The 20000-nt window shown below is 41.7% G+C and overlaps 2 protein-coding genes across 2 annotated transcripts; one reads left to right on the plus strand and one right to left on the minus strand.

The window, feature by feature from the left end:
* Nucleotides 1–1569: 1569 nt before the first annotated feature.
* ctsla (cathepsin La) lies at nucleotides 1570–5924 on the plus strand. Its single transcript, XM_068566824.1, has 8 exons — nucleotides 1570–1668; nucleotides 2630–2767; nucleotides 2858–2980; nucleotides 3149–3301; nucleotides 4433–4657; nucleotides 5030–5198; nucleotides 5291–5408; nucleotides 5511–5924. The coding sequence occupies exons 2-8, from the start codon at nucleotides 2642–2644 to the stop codon at nucleotides 5608–5610; spliced, it is 1014 nt and encodes a 337-aa protein (XP_068422925.1). The 5' UTR covers nucleotides 1570–1668; nucleotides 2630–2641; the 3' UTR covers nucleotides 5611–5924.
* A 1203-nt stretch (nucleotides 5925–7127) lies between these two features.
* On the minus strand, nucleotides 7128–18798 carry fbp2 (fructose-1,6-bisphosphatase 2). The gene is made up of 7 exons (XM_068566825.1): nucleotides 18569–18798; nucleotides 16273–16435; nucleotides 14899–14991; nucleotides 13496–13636; nucleotides 12768–12905; nucleotides 9654–9773; nucleotides 7128–7610 (listed from the first exon to the last, which is right to left on the minus strand). The coding sequence occupies exons 1-7, from the start codon at nucleotides 18739–18741 to the stop codon at nucleotides 7425–7427; spliced, it is 1014 nt and encodes a 337-aa protein (XP_068422926.1). The 5' UTR covers nucleotides 18742–18798; the 3' UTR covers nucleotides 7128–7424.
* Between the last annotated feature and the right edge of the window lie 1202 nt (nucleotides 18799–20000).

Here is a 20000-nt window from a genome sequence, read left to right on the forward strand (position 1 = left end):
CTGTTATAAGAAATGTCTCCATGTATCTGTCGAGCTAATGACTCTTAGAATGAGATCATCTTGGTTTTATCCAACATAAAGTCCAGTACTACCCGCTACCAGTCCATCTGTGGAGACACTGGTGCAGCTTTCTATTCATAAAGCATTGACAGGCCTATGTATTTTAATTGTGCTTTTATGTTTTTTATTCAATGTAAAGCCTTTTGTGGTAGAAGATTGATTGACTATTCATTTTAAAGGTAAATTCAAACCACTTCATAAACTGTTGAATCTATAAATCTGGTAAACAAAAAAAAAAGTAGTTTATAATCTAAATGTTCAAATGAAAAAAAGAAAAGAAAATTGTGCTAAAGCAGAGTATTTGACTAAAAGTACTTGGATACTTTAAACCACTGATGTCAGACTTTCGCTATCGCGGATAAGAAGCATGCAAAAGCAAAATATTTTGTCTTTAAAAGCATCAACTTGCCTGTTTCACAATCTTATCACTCACATGAGCTTTGACATTCATTAACTTTGTGCCACCAAGTCCCTGAAGTCCTGCTGCACAGCATCATATTCATACATTCCTACAGCTTTGATGATGAAAACATGAGCCATCGCTGATAGTATCGCTCATCTTATTTATCCTTTATTGAACATAAACTATAATATGAAATATTCATATAAGTTTCACTGGTCAGGTCTTCAAAATCCCAGCTTAGTCTGAGGCAAGATCAAACTAAGCGCCGGCTCAGGTCAAAGGTTGAGATGATTTGTCGCTGTCTCTTTGTACTTTTCAGCAACATTTTTGCAGGTTAATATTCAAATGCTGCTGTCGGTTGAAATTTAAGATGAAGAGATTCCGACCATCTAAGTCCTTAATACCTCTTCCTGAATGATGTTCACCTGCGTTATAGATGGAAAAACTAGGTTATGGCGTTACGTAAATCTGTGCATGTACATTGAGCACCATGCATATGAATAATATTAATAAGTAAATGTTAAAGTGGGGGAAACCGACTTAATTAGACTTGTAATTATTTTAAATGTACATTATGTTCTATTGGTATTTCCTTTCATTTCTGCTGTCACAGCAATATATTTGTCGTGCACATGCACACACGTAAAAAATACTTCACAAGCAGAAGTACTCGTCACGCAATATAGGTTTTCTGCAGTTAAAGCAAAAAACAAACAAACGTCAAACTCTTAATGATTACTCTTTCCCAATAACTTCAATGCTTTTGAACACTGAGTGTTAAAGTAAATGTTCTACCTATTTCCAGTATCAACACACTCTCCTGTTACAAGTAGTATTTTAGCCTTTCAGCAGATCATTTGATGGTTTGATTACTAAAGGCACAATAACACAGTACTTCATTGACAAATAAAGGGTCCTAATCACATTTTGGAAGTTGTTTTTAACTGCATCAAGCCTGCAGGGAGAAGAGACACCCTCCCCCTGTCCCTTCTCCTCGACACCATTCCAGATGGGAGGAATCACGTGCGGCGGTGACGTCACAGGCCGGCGGGGGGAGGGAACACGAGTGGCGATAAACAAGGAGCGGACCAATCAGAGAGCTCGGTGGACGTTTTTCAGCTGCCAGTCAGGCCTTTATAAAACTTTGCGTGCCTCGATCAGAGAAGCTCAGTTTCTACTTGGAGTTGGACTGTGAAGACAAAACAGTAAGTTTTACCTTTCGTTTTACTTGCTTTTGTTAAATATATATATATATTGGACGCCTAAATTCAGGGTGTAAAGACGTTGCTAGATGTTCGTTTTACATAGGATCATTTTGTCTGCAGGTCAGATTAACACCAGGGTCCTTTTAAAAGCAATGGCATTTTAAATTAATATCTCATCGTAATGTATTTTTTTGTTTTAAAAGCTATGTTGTGTTGTTGCTACATGCCGGCATTTACCATCTTCTTTCATTCGGCTGCCTTTGTCTTCGCCTGTAGCTTCACGTTACAGCCACAGCTAGTTTCTTTCACGAGGCTCAAATCAACATCCACAAGCAGCGAATTCGTTGTAAAAAAAATAAATAAAAGAGGTCCGTTATCTGACCAGCTTCCAGTTAAAAGTTTCAGTTTTCTTTTCCTTTTCCTTTTCCTTTTCCTGGTTGTAATTCCGGGCCGGGCTCTTGGCTCTGATCCCGTGACCGCGAACGACAACAAAAACAGCTCGTGTTTTTTTGTTGTCGGGATCCGAGTTCCTCTCAACCTAACGTGCTGGAAAACGGGCCCGAAGCCACCAGTTCTTCTCCCAAACACCCATTGTAACGTAACATTATTAATCATCGGCATTGGTTTGGTTTATTAATGACTATTTAGTCCAATTAGTGTCGATGTTTCGGGCCCAGTAGTCTGGAAGCGATGTGTCGGGAGCGCGCACTGCAGCTTTGCAGCGGGTCACGTTTCTTGCTGAATCACCGGAGGAAAAGAACAAAGTGTACTAAAGACTACAGAAAACACGACAAGTATCACGATGGGTAAACGAGTGAGGAGGGCGTTTAGATGGGAGAGAGGGGGTAAACCTGCATGACGTAACGCTTTTCAGAAGATATTAAGGAGTTTCATGGAAGTCAGGGCCTCAAGGCCTTCTGGGAAGTTGAGTCCTAACTTGTTGTTTTTCCCCCCCCCCCAGTAAGAAGCAACAATGCTGCCCCTCGTAGTCCTGTTGACCATGTGCCTTGGCGCCGCCCTCGCTGCCCCCAGCATGGACCCCGAGATGGACGAACACTGGGACCTGTGGAAGAGCTGGCACAAGCGGACGTATCACGAGGTGGAGGATTGTTCTGCAAGCTGCTCTCGTCTGCAAATTACCACGAAAACAACAACAAAATCTGAATGATGTTGTTTGTTTGTGTTGCAGAGGGAGGAGGGCTGGAGGAGAGCCGTGTGGGAGAAGAACCTGAGGAAGATCGAGATGCACAACCTGGAACACTCCATGGGCGCACACACCTACCGCCTGGGCATGAACCACTTCGGGGACATGGTGAGACCTGGTGTTTATCGTTTAATTATAAACATTGTACAAAACGCATAATAAAAAACAGATGGCATCTGGTGTGGGACACGTTCATACGACGACATGAAACACTGTTGGAATGGTACAGGATAAAAAATGAACACCGATCCGCTTCCTTTACCCGTCTTCCTGCAGACTAATGACGAGTTCAGGCAGATCATGAACGGCTACAAGCCCAGAGCAGAGAGGAAGTTCACGGGGTCCCTCTTCATGGAGCCCAACTTCCTGGAGGCCCCGAGCTGTGTGGACTGGAGGAATGAGGGCTACGTCACCCCCGTCAAGGACCAGGTAACAACCGCTTCTTCCTCCTCTTTAGTAAAAGAGTGAAATACAAGAAAATATCTTCTCTGTACAGTTACAACAATACAATTGGGCGTGAAGTCCTGATCTAGGGGTTAAAGAAAAGATTTGGTGACAAACAACTTTGTAGGTGACGGTTTTGCAAGCTGGATGTAAGATATTACATAAGACCTGAGATATTCAGTTGTACATAACTAGCATGTAAACAGGTATGTCAGACACCAGGTAAACTAAGAAAACAACCCGATACTTAACTGAAATGTTCCAGTTTGAGTCTTTTTATCGTCCCAAAAATGAACTTTAATGAAAGTAGAACACAAAGCCGGTCAGTTGTTGCGTCGGCTCTTATTCTGACAGCGAGGTCGTCGTTACAGGAGACGCAACAGCTGTTGGAGACGTTCGGTAAACACGACATGCAACGTTTGAACTGTTGCAGCTTTGCCTAAATGAAATGACGAGGGCACTCTGTCCACCAAGTCAATGTTTTGCTCGAACAGAAAGATAAGATGGCCACTTGCAGCTTGTTTTTGTTATCTAGTTACACACACACACACACACACACACCCCTCCTCCCTGAATGTACAGTCGGCTCAGCTTGGTGCATGGACACGTTGTAAGCTGACACCAGTCGCTCCAGGTCACTGCAGACTCCGCTCCGTCCTGTACATTAGAGCAAACTGATGCAACTTCCACTTCACTTTTATTTATAGACGCAAAGGGCTTTCCGTAGTTGGGGAGGTGAGGAGCAATTATGCAGAGTGCAACAACAAGAAGAAATACAGCTTTGAATGTGTATGAACAACAGCAGCAGAGAGAGAGAAACATTAAGAAAAGAACATTCTGCAAAATGCTGTTAGTCCGTCCATAATGTATTTATTTTAAATGATATATAGGTTGAATAGATTGACTTCAGCTCGACACTGTTCAGGTGTTCAGAGTCACGTGAGGAGAGAGTAACGGCAACGAAACGGTCAAAGCGACACAAGAATATGAAAAAGTATAAATATCAATCTGTGACTAATAAGTTCAACAGGTGACACTCGCGTGTGTCAGCACATCGTAATCATTGAACCTGACTGACTCTCCCTCCCTCTCTCTCTCCCTCCCTCCTTCTCTCAGGGTCAGTGTGGCTCCTGCTGGGCCTTCAGCACCACCGGTTCTCTGGAGGGTCAGCACTTCAGGAAGACGGGCAAGCTGGTGTCGCTGAGCGAGCAGAACCTGGTGGACTGCTCCCGGCCCGAGGGCAACCAGGGCTGCGACGGCGGCCTGATGGACCAGGCCTTCCAGTACGTCCAGGACAACCAGGGCCTGGACTCCGAGAAGTCTTATCCCTACCTGGCAGCGGTGAGCGGGGGCGGGGCCAGGCAGGGGGGCGAGTCAAGAGGAGAGAACCACATGTTAAAGGACCTAAACCGTCTTGAATTTAGTGAACGTCCCGTGGCTTTAAGGTCAAATCAATGACATCTTTTCCAATATCACATTTAAAAAAACTACATTGAAGTTAAAAAGTTTTTTTTTTTTTTTTGTTTTGAAAAAAGACGTAATTTATTAAATATCTTTCGTCCATCCATCAGTCCAGAAGTATACATTTTTACTGTCATAAATTGTCATTTTTCTTTTTAAAAGAGACTCAAACTAGAAATATTTAATCGTCGCAGCTTCTTTCACGCCGTGACGTCCGCTCACCCTCTTCGTCGTCTCCTCTTCCTCCTCCAGGACACCGCGCCCTGTAAATACGACCCCGCCTTCAACTCGGCCAACGACACCGGCTTCGTGGACGTGCCGAGCGGTAAGGAGCACGCTCTGATGAAGGCCGTGGCCTCCGTGGGACCCATTTCCGTCGCCATCGACGCCGGGCACGAGTCTTTCCAGTTCTACCACTCAGGTCCGTTTGAGACACAGGAATGTGTGCGGGGTGTTTAAGTATTTCTTTGCATCCCTATCTGTGACTAACGGGGGGGTTGACTTTCATTCCAGGGATCTACTATGAGAAGAAGTGCAGCAGCAAAGAACTGGACCACGGTGTGCTGCTGGTGGGCTACGGCTACGAGGGAGAAGATGTGGACGGGAAGAAATACTGGATCGTGAAGAACAGGTCGGTGGAAAGCGCCCGGTCTGCAGCATTTGTCCACTTTCGTCGGCTTCAAATTTAAACTCTGCAGAGTGTAACTCATTTGTTTCCTCTGTCTTCTTGCAGCTGGGGTGAGAAGTGGGGAGACCAAGGCTACATCTACATGGCCAAAGACAGAAAGAACCACTGTGGCATTGCGACGGCAGCCAGTTATCCTCTGGTCTGAAGTCTGCTGGGCTCCACGTTCTAGTTTCTATTTTAATTGCAATAGTTTGAATGAAAGCGACGGACGTCGTCGACGGGAGATTGCACAATGTTTTATGAGGAGAAACACCGTTGTTTTTAGGGAAATGGCGCCATTCTGTGTTTGGCTGGTTTTCTGCCACTTTTATTTTGTCTGGAAACATTTTAGTCGAGTGTTTTATTCTTTGTAAATATGCGTCTGCTACTTGTGAGTGGTAAATTGACACTTCCTTCAGTCATTGTAAATGATTCTTGATTTCTACTTTTACTGTGATCAATTAAAGTTGGGAAACACTAGTTTGGGTCTTTTGGACTTTTTAAAGCTTCTCGATGTGCTTTTGACGAATTCTGAAGATTAAGTTTGATTTGTTTTTATAAAATGTCAATTTAAGGTTTTCTTTTTGCATGAAGCAACAGTTGCTTGACAAAGTCAAACATCAATGTCACAACAAACTACTTTCAGCAGCTATAAGTCAACAGAGCGCGTTCTGTGACGCGTCCTGTTGAATGTTGGTGCTGGAGCGCTGAACGTTGTTAATCCAACTCGCTGCTTCGGCGTGGAGAGCCAACACTCGCTCACGTGGTCCCGTGTGAACGCAGCTGTGCTCCCTGACGACCGGTACATCCGATGGATTATTGATCCTGCAACAATGCGTCTGGTTCACAAGGAAAGCGAGCCGGTCCTTTACTGCAGCAGCCATGAAGCCCCACGGCGCCACGAAGGCTGCAGCTGTTCATGAATTAATATGAACCAAACGATTAAGTGATCACGTTGATTAAATGTGTGTGGCGACGTCCTCCAATGTCTGTTGATTTATTGATATTTTATTTAATCAATTGACTAGTTCCCACCAGCAGAGCATAATACTGCTTTACTTCTCCATGAACAGGGGCAATTAAAGGGTAGAAAGTATTTGGGGACAACACATGAACACATGAACGGTTATAAGTTTGTGAAATGAACTAGAAAATGCATTAAATGTAATAAAACACAGCACTGCAGTCTGAACACTTTATGTTAATTAAAAATGGAGAGTGAGGTTTCACATTAAGGCCTCAATTATTATCCAATAAATATAACTTACTCATATGGGCCTTTCTGCAAATTGAGTACTTTTGGTACTTTTTGGTAACTTTTTACTGAAATACCATTTTGTATGAAGGCTTTTTACACGAATATTGCTGTGTGCAATTAAATAAAACATCTATACTTCTGTTCAAGCTCAATGAAGCCAAGTGTGTGTGTGTGTGTGTGTGTGTGTGTGTGTGTGTGTGTGTGTGTGTGTACCATGTGTACTGTACCTCTGAGTTCAGTCCAGGCTGATGTGCAGAACACAGTGAGAGAAGTTGTATCACTGAGTTGTGCAACCTAAGACAAAAAGGGTGGCGCCAATGATTATAAAAACACACACACACACACACACACACACACTGTCTCAGTTTGTTTGAGTTTTATAATGCAAAGTTTTGAGATTCTGACGCTGCTCCATAACAATAAAGGCGAATAGAAAATCATTTATTTGTTTTCATATCTCAATCAATCATCTGGTTGATTGCAGAGACACGGAGGTCATGGTCACGGTGACCTCATGGATACAGTAAGGAAAGCTGCAGAAGACACACTCCCATCATCCCAAATTAAAACATGTCATGGTGTTAATTAAGCAACAATGCGTCATTGTGTACAACCATAGCAACATATTCTTTTAATCTATATTATTATATTAAATTGCAAAACAATGATGTGAACTAAACTCCGGCCGTCCCGTGGAAACATTTGCAGAATCCTGAAGTGAACTACTGGTACTTCTTGACGAAGGCCAGGTACTCGTTGACGTCCTCAGGAGAGCCGACCACGAAGGGCACCCGCTGGTGGAGCGCCTCGGGCTGGACGTCCAGCACCCGCTGGGTGCCCGTGGTGGCCACGCCCCCCGCCTGCTCGATGAGGAAGGCGATGGGGTTGCACTCGTACAGCAACCGCAGCTTTGGGGGCACAATGTGAGGAAAAGTGACAGGAAGACACACAAGTTAAATATGTAAAAATGATCTTTGTGATGTGGAAAGCTTGGAAAGCACTTTGACTTTTCAGACAAGACTTTGAACCAGCACAAAACGTTAATAGTTTTAATTTTTGAGCCGTTTGCAACCATGGAATTAAGATTATTCTTTTATTAATTTGTAAAGACGTGACAATATTACTGACAGTACAGTCCTACCATTCAGTTCATTACTTCAAAATCATCTTTGAGTGTAAAACTACTCTTAAACTTCATGAGTAAAAAATGATAAAACAAGGAAACAAAAGATTTGTGAGACCTTTTATTGAACTGCGACTGTTTTTAAAATGGGCTTTATGGATAAACCTGCTTGGCTTCATGTCCATGATGTCACACAGAGTTAAGGTAAAGTTGGTTTGCTGCATTGTTTTCAGGATCTTTGAGGACAAAGAGTCCAGAACTCTCACGCGAGTCGAAACCTTTGGGAGGGATGTAAATACACACACAGCTGGGTGAAAGGAAACGGGCGGCAGGTTGTTGTTGTTTACGTTTTACGAGCGGCCTCGAGCGTCTCTGAGCTTCACCTGTCAGGAGAGACGCCGCTGCGGCCTCGCTCCACCTCCTGAGCAGTTTGTCCTGCAGGGCGTGGGTTCACTCTGTTGTTGCCGAGTGGCTTTAGATCACAGCTCATGTGACGTTGAGCTCAGCAGCTCGCTCTGGTTTCTCTGAGCTTTTGTTTCTGAACAAGGTTTATATGTTGTTGAGGCAAAGTGTTATTCACAAGGTGGCGAGACCAATAATTATTATTTTCAGGCTTTGAAGACAATTTAGTAAATTATTGCTTTATAGATTATATATTTGTCCTGTGAAAATTGTATATTAAATATTATTATTTGACTCTTATTCACCTGTGTGAGATGTAGAGCTCAACAGGCGTGCATGTTTCTGGAGGCCGACCTGGATGTTAGCATCACACCGGTTTCCTCAACGAAAAGCTAATGTTTTTTTCTTCAGATTTTTGCAGAAATTATTGTGTGTTTTATTTATTTTACACTCATCAACAGCACAACTGTAAGTGAGCCAGAGTTAGCCCGAGAGGCTCATTTTCACCCGCTGTCCCTGCACAGTTTCTTTTATGGCAGCTTGAATTATACTCACGTTTTGTTCAACACGATAATCTTCACAAATAAGAAAAATATTTTTTAAGATTTTTCAAATTTGGACGGCAGTCACCAGAAGTAAAACGCAAACGTGAGCTGTAAAGAAACGACAGCACGGTCACATGACGTCACGTCACCACCGCTGCACAGCGGTCCTGTAACGCATGAGTCAGCTCTTTTACACGTCCGCTTTCCTCGTCTCAAAAATCAACAGGTTTTTTTTTTTTTATGGGTTTAGTAGTAGATTTTAAAGTTTTACACTAGTGGATCATTTTGAAGTTTTTTACATGTCTTTAAAAAGGCGGTTTGCTGCACAAGAGGCGAGATGAGACAAAACATCATCACGCTGACTCTTCTGTCGTTAGCTTGGTGGCGGTGACGTGAAGTCATGTGACGGTGTATTTATACAACCTCAGGGTCAAGGTCAAGCTGAGACTTCCTTCAAAAAGTGCACTGACCACCGAACTTTGCATGTCAGGCTCACGACTGAGGAAGCACGGTCACATGACTTCACGTCGCCACGACTAAGCTAATGACAGCGTGATGATGTTTTAGCCACTTAGCAAACCAACTTTTCAAGGCACGAAGGTGTCTAATTGATCTAGTGAGCTCGTGTCAAACTGTAGATCTTATTTCAGGCATTTTACCAAAAACCCTTTGAAATAGCCGTTGATTTCTGAGACGAGGGAACCGGACATGCACAAACGCTGACTCGCTTCCTGGTGTCAGGACTCGTTCCTGCAGCTCTCTATACGCAGCCGTTGGTCTGTACCCGTCTGTGACCGGCCAAGACACATTTTATCATATTCAATAGTCCGACAGTCAGTTGTGGCAGAGGCAACTTGTCTTTCTCAGAGGTCGGAGGTTACCTTTCCCTTGGGGCTCTTCTCGTTGGCGGGGTACATGAAGATCCCTCCGTAGGCGATGGTCCGGTGAACATCCGAGACCATCGAGCCCACGTAGCGAGCGCCGTAGGGAGCGCTGCCGTCCTGCAGGGGGCGTAACGGTATATTTAAATATTAGTGGCTGTCGTGAAGAATGTGTGTCTCACAATTGTTGAATGATTTTTTTGGCGCTCCAAGACTTCATTTTAAGGGTCCCACAAGTCAAATGGGAACAATGAATATGAATTATTGGATGTCTGTAAGCGGACGCGGGACGGTTTTGGCGGGAAAATCCAAAATGATGTGACGTTGCTCTACAGCGCCAAAAACATTTAGCTAACGTAGCAAAATGCTGTCTTGAGCGGATAAGGTCGGCTAATTCCTGCAGACTCCCGCGGCTGAAGTGGCTGATAAATGTACAAAGCAAAGATGTGTGACTAGCTAACTGTAACTTGAGCTAAGCTAGTAGTTAGCCAGCTAGCTCTTTCCTAGAAAGCGTCATTCTGATCGAGTCAAAGACAATTTGTGTTTGATAATTGATTATTTTAAGGGCTGTTTGTCTGAAACACTCATTATCTAAAGTTACTTTTTAAATAATCCAGAAATACAAATTACTTCAGGCTAAACATCTAAACTATGCACGTTGCTTAAACTTATATAACTTGTCAACTTTAAAAGTTCTTCAATGTTTATTAAAAAAAAAAAAAAAACAGATCAGTGACTTATTTAAAATTTGCAGCTCAAAGTCCGTCTGCAGCAGCTGTAACAACCAGTAATCCAGCTGCGTTACACAAACCGACAAAAAGAAGCTGTGCTCGTGTCCTCAGATGCAGACACACGTTAATGCTCAAAGCGACAAAACTCCTAAAGCTTTAAACTAAAAGAAAACTTCTTCCTGAAAGCAGAAAGAGATCTTCGAGTTCAGACCGGCCCAACGTGACGCACAGTCATGTGCTGCTGAGTCACCTCCCATCAGCCAGTGGGAGGGTCGCCCAAGTGTGTGTGTGTGTGTGTGTGTGTGTGTGTGTGTGTGTGCGTGCATTGCATTTCCCAACAACCGACCCTGCCACACTCCTCACTTCAGGAACGCACCTCCAGCTGGCAGCGTGAAACGTCCTCGAACGAAGGAAAAGAAAACGCAAAAAGAAAAAGAGTTTTTTCTTCCAACAAAAAGGTCAAAGGTCAATTGACGAGAGAAGAACATTCTTTGAGTTCCAGTGTTTGACGACCATCCAGTGTTAAAATGCTTTTCGTCTCCTAATTCACTGGACTGTCTATTCATGAACATCATATACACACACACACACACACACACACACACACAGACACACACACAGACACAACAGAACCTACTTTTTTCATACAAAATTCTCAGATTTAACTTTTTGGTTATTATATGTCATCTTTTCCTGACTTTTATTTTGAAAGCAATCCAGAGTTTTGTTGAGAGAACGCCTGTTTTTCCTGAAGAGACGGTTTAAAACTGTAAAGACTTCATTCAAACTTCTCTGTGAGTCTCTTCGGCAACGTGTGCGTCTGCAGGTCGACCCCGTGAGACAAGTTGCTCCATTTCAACACCCGACAGTGAGTAACACATGTTGTTACTGCTGAGTCGTGCTGAGTCATGAATCTCGAGCAGAGGGTCACATGACGATGATTGTTCAACCATTAGTAAGTGGTGGAAGACATTAGTTGACAGATTTTCTTTTTCCATTTCTAAAACACAACATGACAGTCTGAACTAACACCAACTGACCCTCATCTTCAGGTCTTTAGGACAATGTGTGTGTTGAGCTGCACTTTGTGTATAAAAACACCGATATAATATATATAATGATATAAAATAACGCTGGTTTCTAAGTTATGTGCAATCATTAATACCATAAAATGCGACGCGTGTTTATTTGTAGATCTCCTTCAAACTATTCAAATTGCTTCACATAAGAAACACAGTTTTAAAAAGAAGCATGAGGATGTAAAAAGACAAAATAGGATTTAAAAGAGTAAAATAAAATATAATTCCACTTAAAGTGCAGCGTTAGATATGAGCAAATAGTCCAAAATGATAAAAAAAAAATTAAAAAATCTGAAACCCAAAAGAAGGAAAAGTAGATGAATGCTGCGAGAGCGGTTTGAAACATTTCTTTGGAGATGTTTTGAACCTTTTATTTACTTTATTACGTTAGTAAAACGTAAAACTGACCTTCCAGAGGTCAACGGTCGTGTTTGAGACTCTAAACACAGACTTTGAGTGGCTTTTCCTCTACAACAGCTCAACTGAATAATATGCATGATGAGTTAATACAAAACATTGCTGTTGTCAAGAAGAAGCCTCGCGACGAGGTCAAGACGACAAACAAGTGCACTGAGGACCAGACGAACTTTGCACGTCAGGTTCGCCACTGCAGACGTGCTGAGTCTGCAGTTCAGAGAGTCCGGATGAGAGGCTGCAGCTTCCTGCACTGAAGTGTGTCGGCATCCTGCGGCTCAGCTGACCGGCCTCACGCCGCCTGAACCCGCGCGGCGCGCTCCACCGCCACGTGTTCGTGGGTCAGACCGGCTGCATGGAGCATCTTCTGCTCATCAATACAGCATTTTATGTTGTCTCCATGTGTTCTTTGAGGCTTGTTTGAGCCTATTTTCTCTTCATGTTTGTTGCAAACCTTGTTGGAATCACTTCTTCTGAAACTTATCTTCATGCACACCAGAGACCTGCAAGTGGTTAAACTCTGTGTGTCATGAAGCCGACCGGCAGCCAGACGTTAACTTGAGTTTTGTGCAAATTGTTTCACTTTTCACGATAAAATGCCAATTCTTTATTTTAGATTTTAAAAAATGGAAAAGCTGAAAGCGACAATGTTTTAGAGGAAGAGTGTAAAAGTTGTAAATGACATTATTTCGGTTCTTAAGAAACATTTTAAGAACTTTCATCTGTTGACATCCTAAAAAAAAACAATCGCTTTTTATTTGATGACAACCAAATGTTTAAAATCCTACCTCAAGTTTAGACGTGTGTGTGTGTGTGTGTTTCCCCAGCACATGTTTGCGACAACACACATGACAACACACATGTTTGTGTGTCGTGACGCTGCTCCTCACCTCGGGGTACTTCTTGTGCTTGAGGTACTCGTTGATGGACGGGTGGAAGTACTTGGCGTAGCCCTCGTTGAGACTGTAGATCTTCCCCTTGGGCTTGATCTTCACGTTCTTCTCAGTGAGGATGAACTCGCCGATGGCCTGAAGAACAAGAGGCATCTGTTACGTCTCAGCCAAATAGACGAAAAGAAAAAAGGTCAACTTTAATCTGGAATAAGATGCAGAATATGGTACGGATGAGTAACTAGAATAAACGTCTGTTCAGTCGCTAACGCTGAGCAGGTAACACAATGAGGGTTGAGCACCATAATGCTGCATATTCACAGCATTACAAACTGGTATTCACACCATAAGTGTAACTTGGATGCAATTCCTGAAACGGTGAAGCATCACAGAATTAATGCAAAGTTTTGATTATGCAGTTTTTCTGCAAAAACTAAACAATAAGATGGATGAATGAGTCAAATCTTGAAGGACTGGCGCTTTAAAATGATGAAAAGATGTTATTATGAAAGGAAAACAAAAGCACAACTCTTTATCCTTCATATTCATGTCGTACTGCTCAATAAAAAGGGTTTCATGTGTGTTTCTGGCCCCTGATGGAGCCGAGCAGCGGAGACCAATGACTGACGGGACAGATGTGTGTTTTCTAAAGTAAAACCATGCATCAGACAATAAAAGCAGCCATAAAGCGATGCTGAGAAGCAGACAGCAGGCCGTGCAGTACTCACGGGGTCCAGCATGAAGAAGTGGAGGCCGGCCCCGGTGCTGAGGGCCACCAGGGTGGCGCTGCCGTACAGCGCGTAGCCCGCACACACCATGCGGGCCCCCGGCTGCAGGGCGTCGTCCTCTGTGGGCTCTCCCTCCGACACCTGCAGCACACAACACACCACACCGAGAGGGCTTCAAGGACTGGACGCACACATGTTCACAGCAATGTTTACAGCAATGTTTACAGCAATGTTTACAGCAATGTTCACAGCAATGTTCACAGCAATGTTTACAGCAATGTTTACAGCAATGTTCACAGCAATGTTTACAGCAATGTTTACAGCAATGTTTACAGCAATGTTCACAGCAATGTTCACAGCAATGTTCACAGCAATGTTCACAGCAATGTTCACAGCAATGTTTACAGCAATGTTTACAGCAACACAAACAACTGAAAGCTTCTGGATGATCTGCTCTGGTACAAGAGCAACAATCTGATATCACATTCTCACTGTGTGAATCCAGAGAAATGAGTAAGAAAGCCAGAAATAAATGAAGTGTATGTATATCCAATACGTATAATATATATATATATATATATATATATATATATATATATATATATATATATATATATATATATATATATATATATATATATAATGCATACGTATGTACACTTAAAAAATAAGGTAGAGCACAAGTGAAATGAATCAATTCAACCTAAACCAGTAAGGTCTGAACAGAGACGACGGTATTTATATATATATATATATATATATATATATATATATATATATATATATATATATATATATATATATATATATATATATATATATATTTGTATATTTGTATTTTTCTTGCATAGTTGCGCTGCTTGTTCACAACAGACAGTTTATCTGGACAGCAGCGCCTCCTTGTGTCTGCAGGGCGGTACTGCACTTCTGTAAAAGTCCTTTTATGTAATATACATCATCTTGTGATATCTATTGTATTCTGGCCCTCACATACTCAGACACACACATATGAGTCTACTTATGTCATATATATTTAATCATTATTATTTATTTCGTTTAGAACTTAAGAACTAATTCAGAACTAAAAACTTGAATATTTGTTGCTCTTGATGCCCTTCATGTATTTTTTTAAAAATCATTATTTGCTGTAAAAACTGCCGATTTGTAGTCAACTAAAATTGCATGAAATGTAATCTTTCCTTCTGAGTGAAACAAACACATTAAATTGACATAAATTCACAATGATAATCACATTCAGATCATCAACGTTTTAATAATAATAGCAGATCCTTCTTTTTTTGATGCTTTATATTATAACGTACCTGTCTGGAAGGATCCTCATGAACGTCTTTAACACAAACAACAATACAAACATTTATAACATTTATGACATTAATACAGACCCGTTTGTAGATGGCGAATATCGTGCCGATAGAAGCCAAGCAGTCGATGTTGCTGGATCCGTCCAGAGGGTCGAAACACACCACGTACTTCCCCTGAGACCAGCACATATTACTATATTATATATTATACAACTATGAGGAACAAACTGTCTCATTACAAACAAAAAGATGCTCCAGGTGAAAACAAGTTTTAAATAATAGAAACTCCTCCAGTTATTATTACAGGTTTAAATATGCTTATCTTTATTATTATTACAGACTTTATTCTTTATTTACTATCTAATATTTATGTTATATTTTTATATTAATACAGACAAGCATTCATATTATATATTAATCTTATATTTATATGTTATTAAAGAAAAACATTGTAATTATATTACATATATATATGTATATATACATATATATATATATACGTATATATACATATATATATATATACGTATATATACATATATATATATATATACATTCGTTAGATCATGTTTCATTCATTAGATCACGTTTCATTCATTAGATCACGTTTCATTCATTAGATCATGTTTCATTCATTAGATCATGTTTCATTCATTAGATCATGTTTCATTCATTGGATCACGTTTCATTCATTAGATCACGTTTCATTCGTTAGATCACGTTTCATTCATTGGATCACGTTTCATTCGTTAGATCACGTTTCATTCATTGGATCACGTTTCATTCGTTAGATCACGTTTCATTCATTGGATCACGTTTCATTCATTAGATCATGTTTCATTCATTGGATCACGTTTCATTCATTAGATCACGTTTCATTCGTTAGATCACGTTTCATTCATTAGATCACGTTTCATTCGTTAGATCACGTTTCATTCATTGGATCACGTTTCATTCGTTAGATCACGTTTCATTCATTGGATCACGTTTCATTCATTGGATCACGTTTCATTCATTAGATCATGTTTCATTCATTAGATCACGTTTCATTCATTGGATCACGTTTCATTCATTGGATCACGTTTCATTCATTGGATCATGTTTCATTCGTTAGATCACGTTTCATTCATTGGATCAGGTTTCATTCATTGGATCACGTTTCATTCGTTAGGTGGATATCAGAACTCTGTGGCGTGTTCATATGTGGTCGTCGTGGGACAGCAGCTGTCACTAGTCTCTGTAGTCTGAATGGACTCTGTTGCCTGGTGGTTTTTGCCGTGATGGCAGACAGCAGTCAGTAAACACGTCATTCTGGTGCTTGAGACGTGACAGGGTGACGCCCGCTGCGTCACAACTCACCCTCTTGTCTTTGGGCGTGACGATGAACTCACCCTCTTGTCTTTGGGCGTGACGATGAACTCACCCTCTTGTCTTTGGGCGTGACGATGAACTCACCCTCTTGTCTTTGGGCGTGACGATGAGCTCCTTGTTCTCCTCTGACACCATGCAGCAGCTGCCGTAGGACGCCTGCAGCATGTTGATGAACATGTCGTTGGACAGCACGTCCAGCTTCTTCACGTCGTCCCCCGTCACGTTCACGGCGCCCGCCAGGCCCTGCCTGTGTGGACCGAAAAGTCAATCAATCAATCAATCAATCAATCAATCAATAAATCAGTCAATCAATCACGCAGTGATTATAGATTTTCATCCCTTTCCTGTTCAGTGAAAATGATCCAGATGTTTGTGATGAACTCCTCCAACTGAAGATAAACTCATTTAACCTGTGTTTGAGTCCTCGCAGGAACCCCAAATTAATGTCAATACTTGTGTTTATTGTATGTATTTGTTCAGCAAAGTCTTGGGAAAATAATGTATATCTGCAAAAAGAAATATAGATATTCTGATCATAACTATGAACATCCAGCATGATATGAGCCAGATTCCCCACAAATGCCTCCTAGAGCGTCAATAAGACACCTTTTATGAAAGATTAGGACTGAAATAATCAGAATCTGCAGCAAAAATCACAATAAAACAAAGTCTTGGTCTCTTAGGAAGGAGTTTCAGTCAAAAAACTGTGTTGTTCTGTTTAAAAATGGAAAAATGACGAATTTTAAAACAAAAGATTGTCTGAATGGGGCATGCTGGGACTTAAAATGGGCGCTGGAGGATTTTCACACGGTTTATAAAAGGTTAAAATGTATTTAAAAGCCTGTTGGATCGTCACACAGATGAAAAGGTGCTGCTTTTCTTCTGAAACGTGCTCCTCACAGCGACACTAATCATGATGACGGTGCAGAACATGAGACATCGCTGCAGATCAACCAGCATGAAGGAGTCATCGTCCACAGCAGACATGCAACATGCACAGCAATGCAACTGCAATATTAACCCATGAACATCACATATGGTAAACACTGGTGAGGAAAAGATACATTATTTTACAGCAGTCGGTTTGAGTGCAGGACTCGCTCCTGTAGTACTTCCACAGAGTGGTATTAGTACTTTTACTCCAGTGAAGCATCTAAATACTTGTTTCCACTGCTCAGGGACGACTTGCTGGAGCAAAGAGATTCCTCTGCGAGACAAAGACGAAGCAGTCGTGTGGAAACAGAAGCCTCTACTGGGCTCGTGATCATGAATTATGTTCGCTCAGATTCAAACAATGTTGATTTGTCTCTCGGTGACGTGACTCAAGGCGCCGCATCCTGATGCAGCTTCATGAGCAGCTTCTGCAACAACATTTAACACTTTATTCCACGCCATGAGGTCGTCATGAGCGAGAAGAATCTGGCTCTACGACACAATAATATACAATATGATTTCATGTTATACATAAAAGCTTCTTCATGATAGTGTTAAGAGCACAGGAGCCAAATGCATCTAAAATAAGAACATTAAGTTCACTTCAGAACGCAATGGAAACAATAGTTGTGCATTTATTACAGTTCCTGCAATGAACAGCACCTCCTCTGCACTGTAGGGGGCGCTGTTGAGTCATTTACCCCCCCCCCTCCCCTTTACCCTCCACAACCACAAAACCTTTGCCTCAAACAAATCAATAGTGTTTTGGAGATCTGATTCAGTGATTTGACAACATCATACATCATATTGTGATACTCATGTAGATAGTTTATTATTTGTAGTGCTTCTAGTGTTATGAGAAGCAGGCTGCAGAGGAGGAAGAACAATGTAGTAAAACATTCAAAAACATTATTTCAAGCTACATAGTAATGTTATAAACTATTGTATTAAATGTCTGCATACCTCCTGACGTAACGTTACACCATTGTCAGAATGTTACTGCATAAATATTAGCTGAGAATTTGTGACTTAAAGCATGTTAAATCTTTGCAATATAAATACGGTGTATTATTGTTAAGGTTGAAGGTACTTTAAGGATTGTTTGTTTTTTCATTCACCACTTCCAGATTAGAGTATTAAAATCACACACTCTCTTGTCTTCGCTCACGGTTCAGCAGCGTGACTCTGCAGAGCATTAGGTCACTTTCTGTCTCCTCCCCTTGACTCCTTCTCTGGCTCCTAAAGTCGACTAACTTCAGCTCGGCCTTGAATTCCTACCAGCTGCTCGACAGATGACTGTTGACCTCTGACCTCTGGGATGCAGAGCGAGCACAAGTAGCTTATTTTCATTTTAAATGAAGGATCAACTCTGCCCATCAGTCTCCTGGTGTTCCTCAGCCAGTAACGCACTGGTGCGCTACTGGTTCCCATTCAGCCTCGTACTCACAGGTGGTTGAGGCCGGCCTTGCGCACCGCAGAAGAAATGGCTTTGACGGCGGTCAGTATGGCGTTGATGAGCTGGGTCAGCTCGCCGGTCGCCCCTTTAGCCTGGCGGCCGGTCTCGATGATGAACCGGGTCAGGGTCCAGACGTCCGTGTCGAAGCCCGACTGGTCCGTCATGCTGGCGCCGGGTGCTTCTGCCTCTCGGGGCGAGCAGCAGAGCGGACAGGCAGCGAGTGAGCGACCTCATTAGCAGCCGCGTCCTTCCCATGCCCAGAGCCACGCCGCCAGCCAATGGGAGCTATTTGTGTGTGTGTGTGTGTGTGTGTGTGTATTTGTAGATGGTGAGGGCGGTGTCAGGTGTCGGCTGTAGAGACTGGCAATGTTTGAGTCCTGCACAAGACAAGCCCCATTATTCCTTTAGTCCCCCCCAAAAACCTAAACCTGCAGCAACAGTAGCTGCAGACTTGTGTAGCACGAGACGTTCACCAGTTGTGTAACGCTCACCACACGGAGCCTGAGCGCAGTCACAACTTCACAAGAGAGGAACTACTTTCTGTGTGTGCACATGCGGCGCGGCCTTTTTCAACATGCAACATGTTGAGTTAAAAACATCATGTTGATCACTAACTTCAGAGTGTAATGTTGCTGAAGAAGAAGAAGAAGAAGAAGAAGAAGAAGAAGAAGAAGAAGAAGAAGAAGAAGCACAACAGCAGCTCAAGTGTGCTTTAAATGTCACGAGGACTCTGAGCTCCGCTGACCTTTAGTTTAAAGGTCGACTCGTCTGGATTAAGTATCTCATAACTTTTGCAGACAGCGTGTATCATCACAACTTTTCAACCTCGAAAACCACAAAGGAATTTGTTTCATTTATGTTGTTAACTCTTGCATTGATAAATCAACTATATTTATCAGAGATAAAAAAAATAAATAAAAGCTTATTTTCCCGTAATAATCTAATATTTAATGAAAACATAACGATAGTTTTTTATTGAGGGAACCAGTCAGACATCACTTCCTGGTCGGCCTACAAGTATTTATATGTACTATATACTCTTACGATATTCTATGTACTTCACTAAAGCAGCACTAATATTTCAGCGTGTTATGAGCATAATTACTATTAGCTGTTCTTATTAAACTCTGCACACATTTTGATAACAAGCTTCCAGTTTTCTTTGACGGATGACCGGTGATTTATTCTATTCTTTTGTACTTTGTCTATTTGTTGGTCGTCAGTCTGGTGGAACTTATTCTCATTTATTACACTTTTACAGCGACTTATTCTCCTAAAGAAATCCTTCGTATTAAATATCATTCAAGTTTCTAATCGAAAAGCATCAAAAGATCAAAATTACTATATAATATAGAAGACTATACGTAGTATTGTCGTCCAGTCTTTAGTCACGACTCAAGCTTTTTTTTTTAGTAAAAGGCTG

This window comes from Clinocottus analis, unplaced genomic scaffold, assembly GCF_023055335.1.
Source record: "Clinocottus analis isolate CAN_PGR_092001 unplaced genomic scaffold, fCliAna1.0.p SCAF_7, whole genome shotgun sequence".
NCBI lineage: Eukaryota > Metazoa > Chordata > Actinopteri > Perciformes > Cottidae > Clinocottus > Clinocottus analis.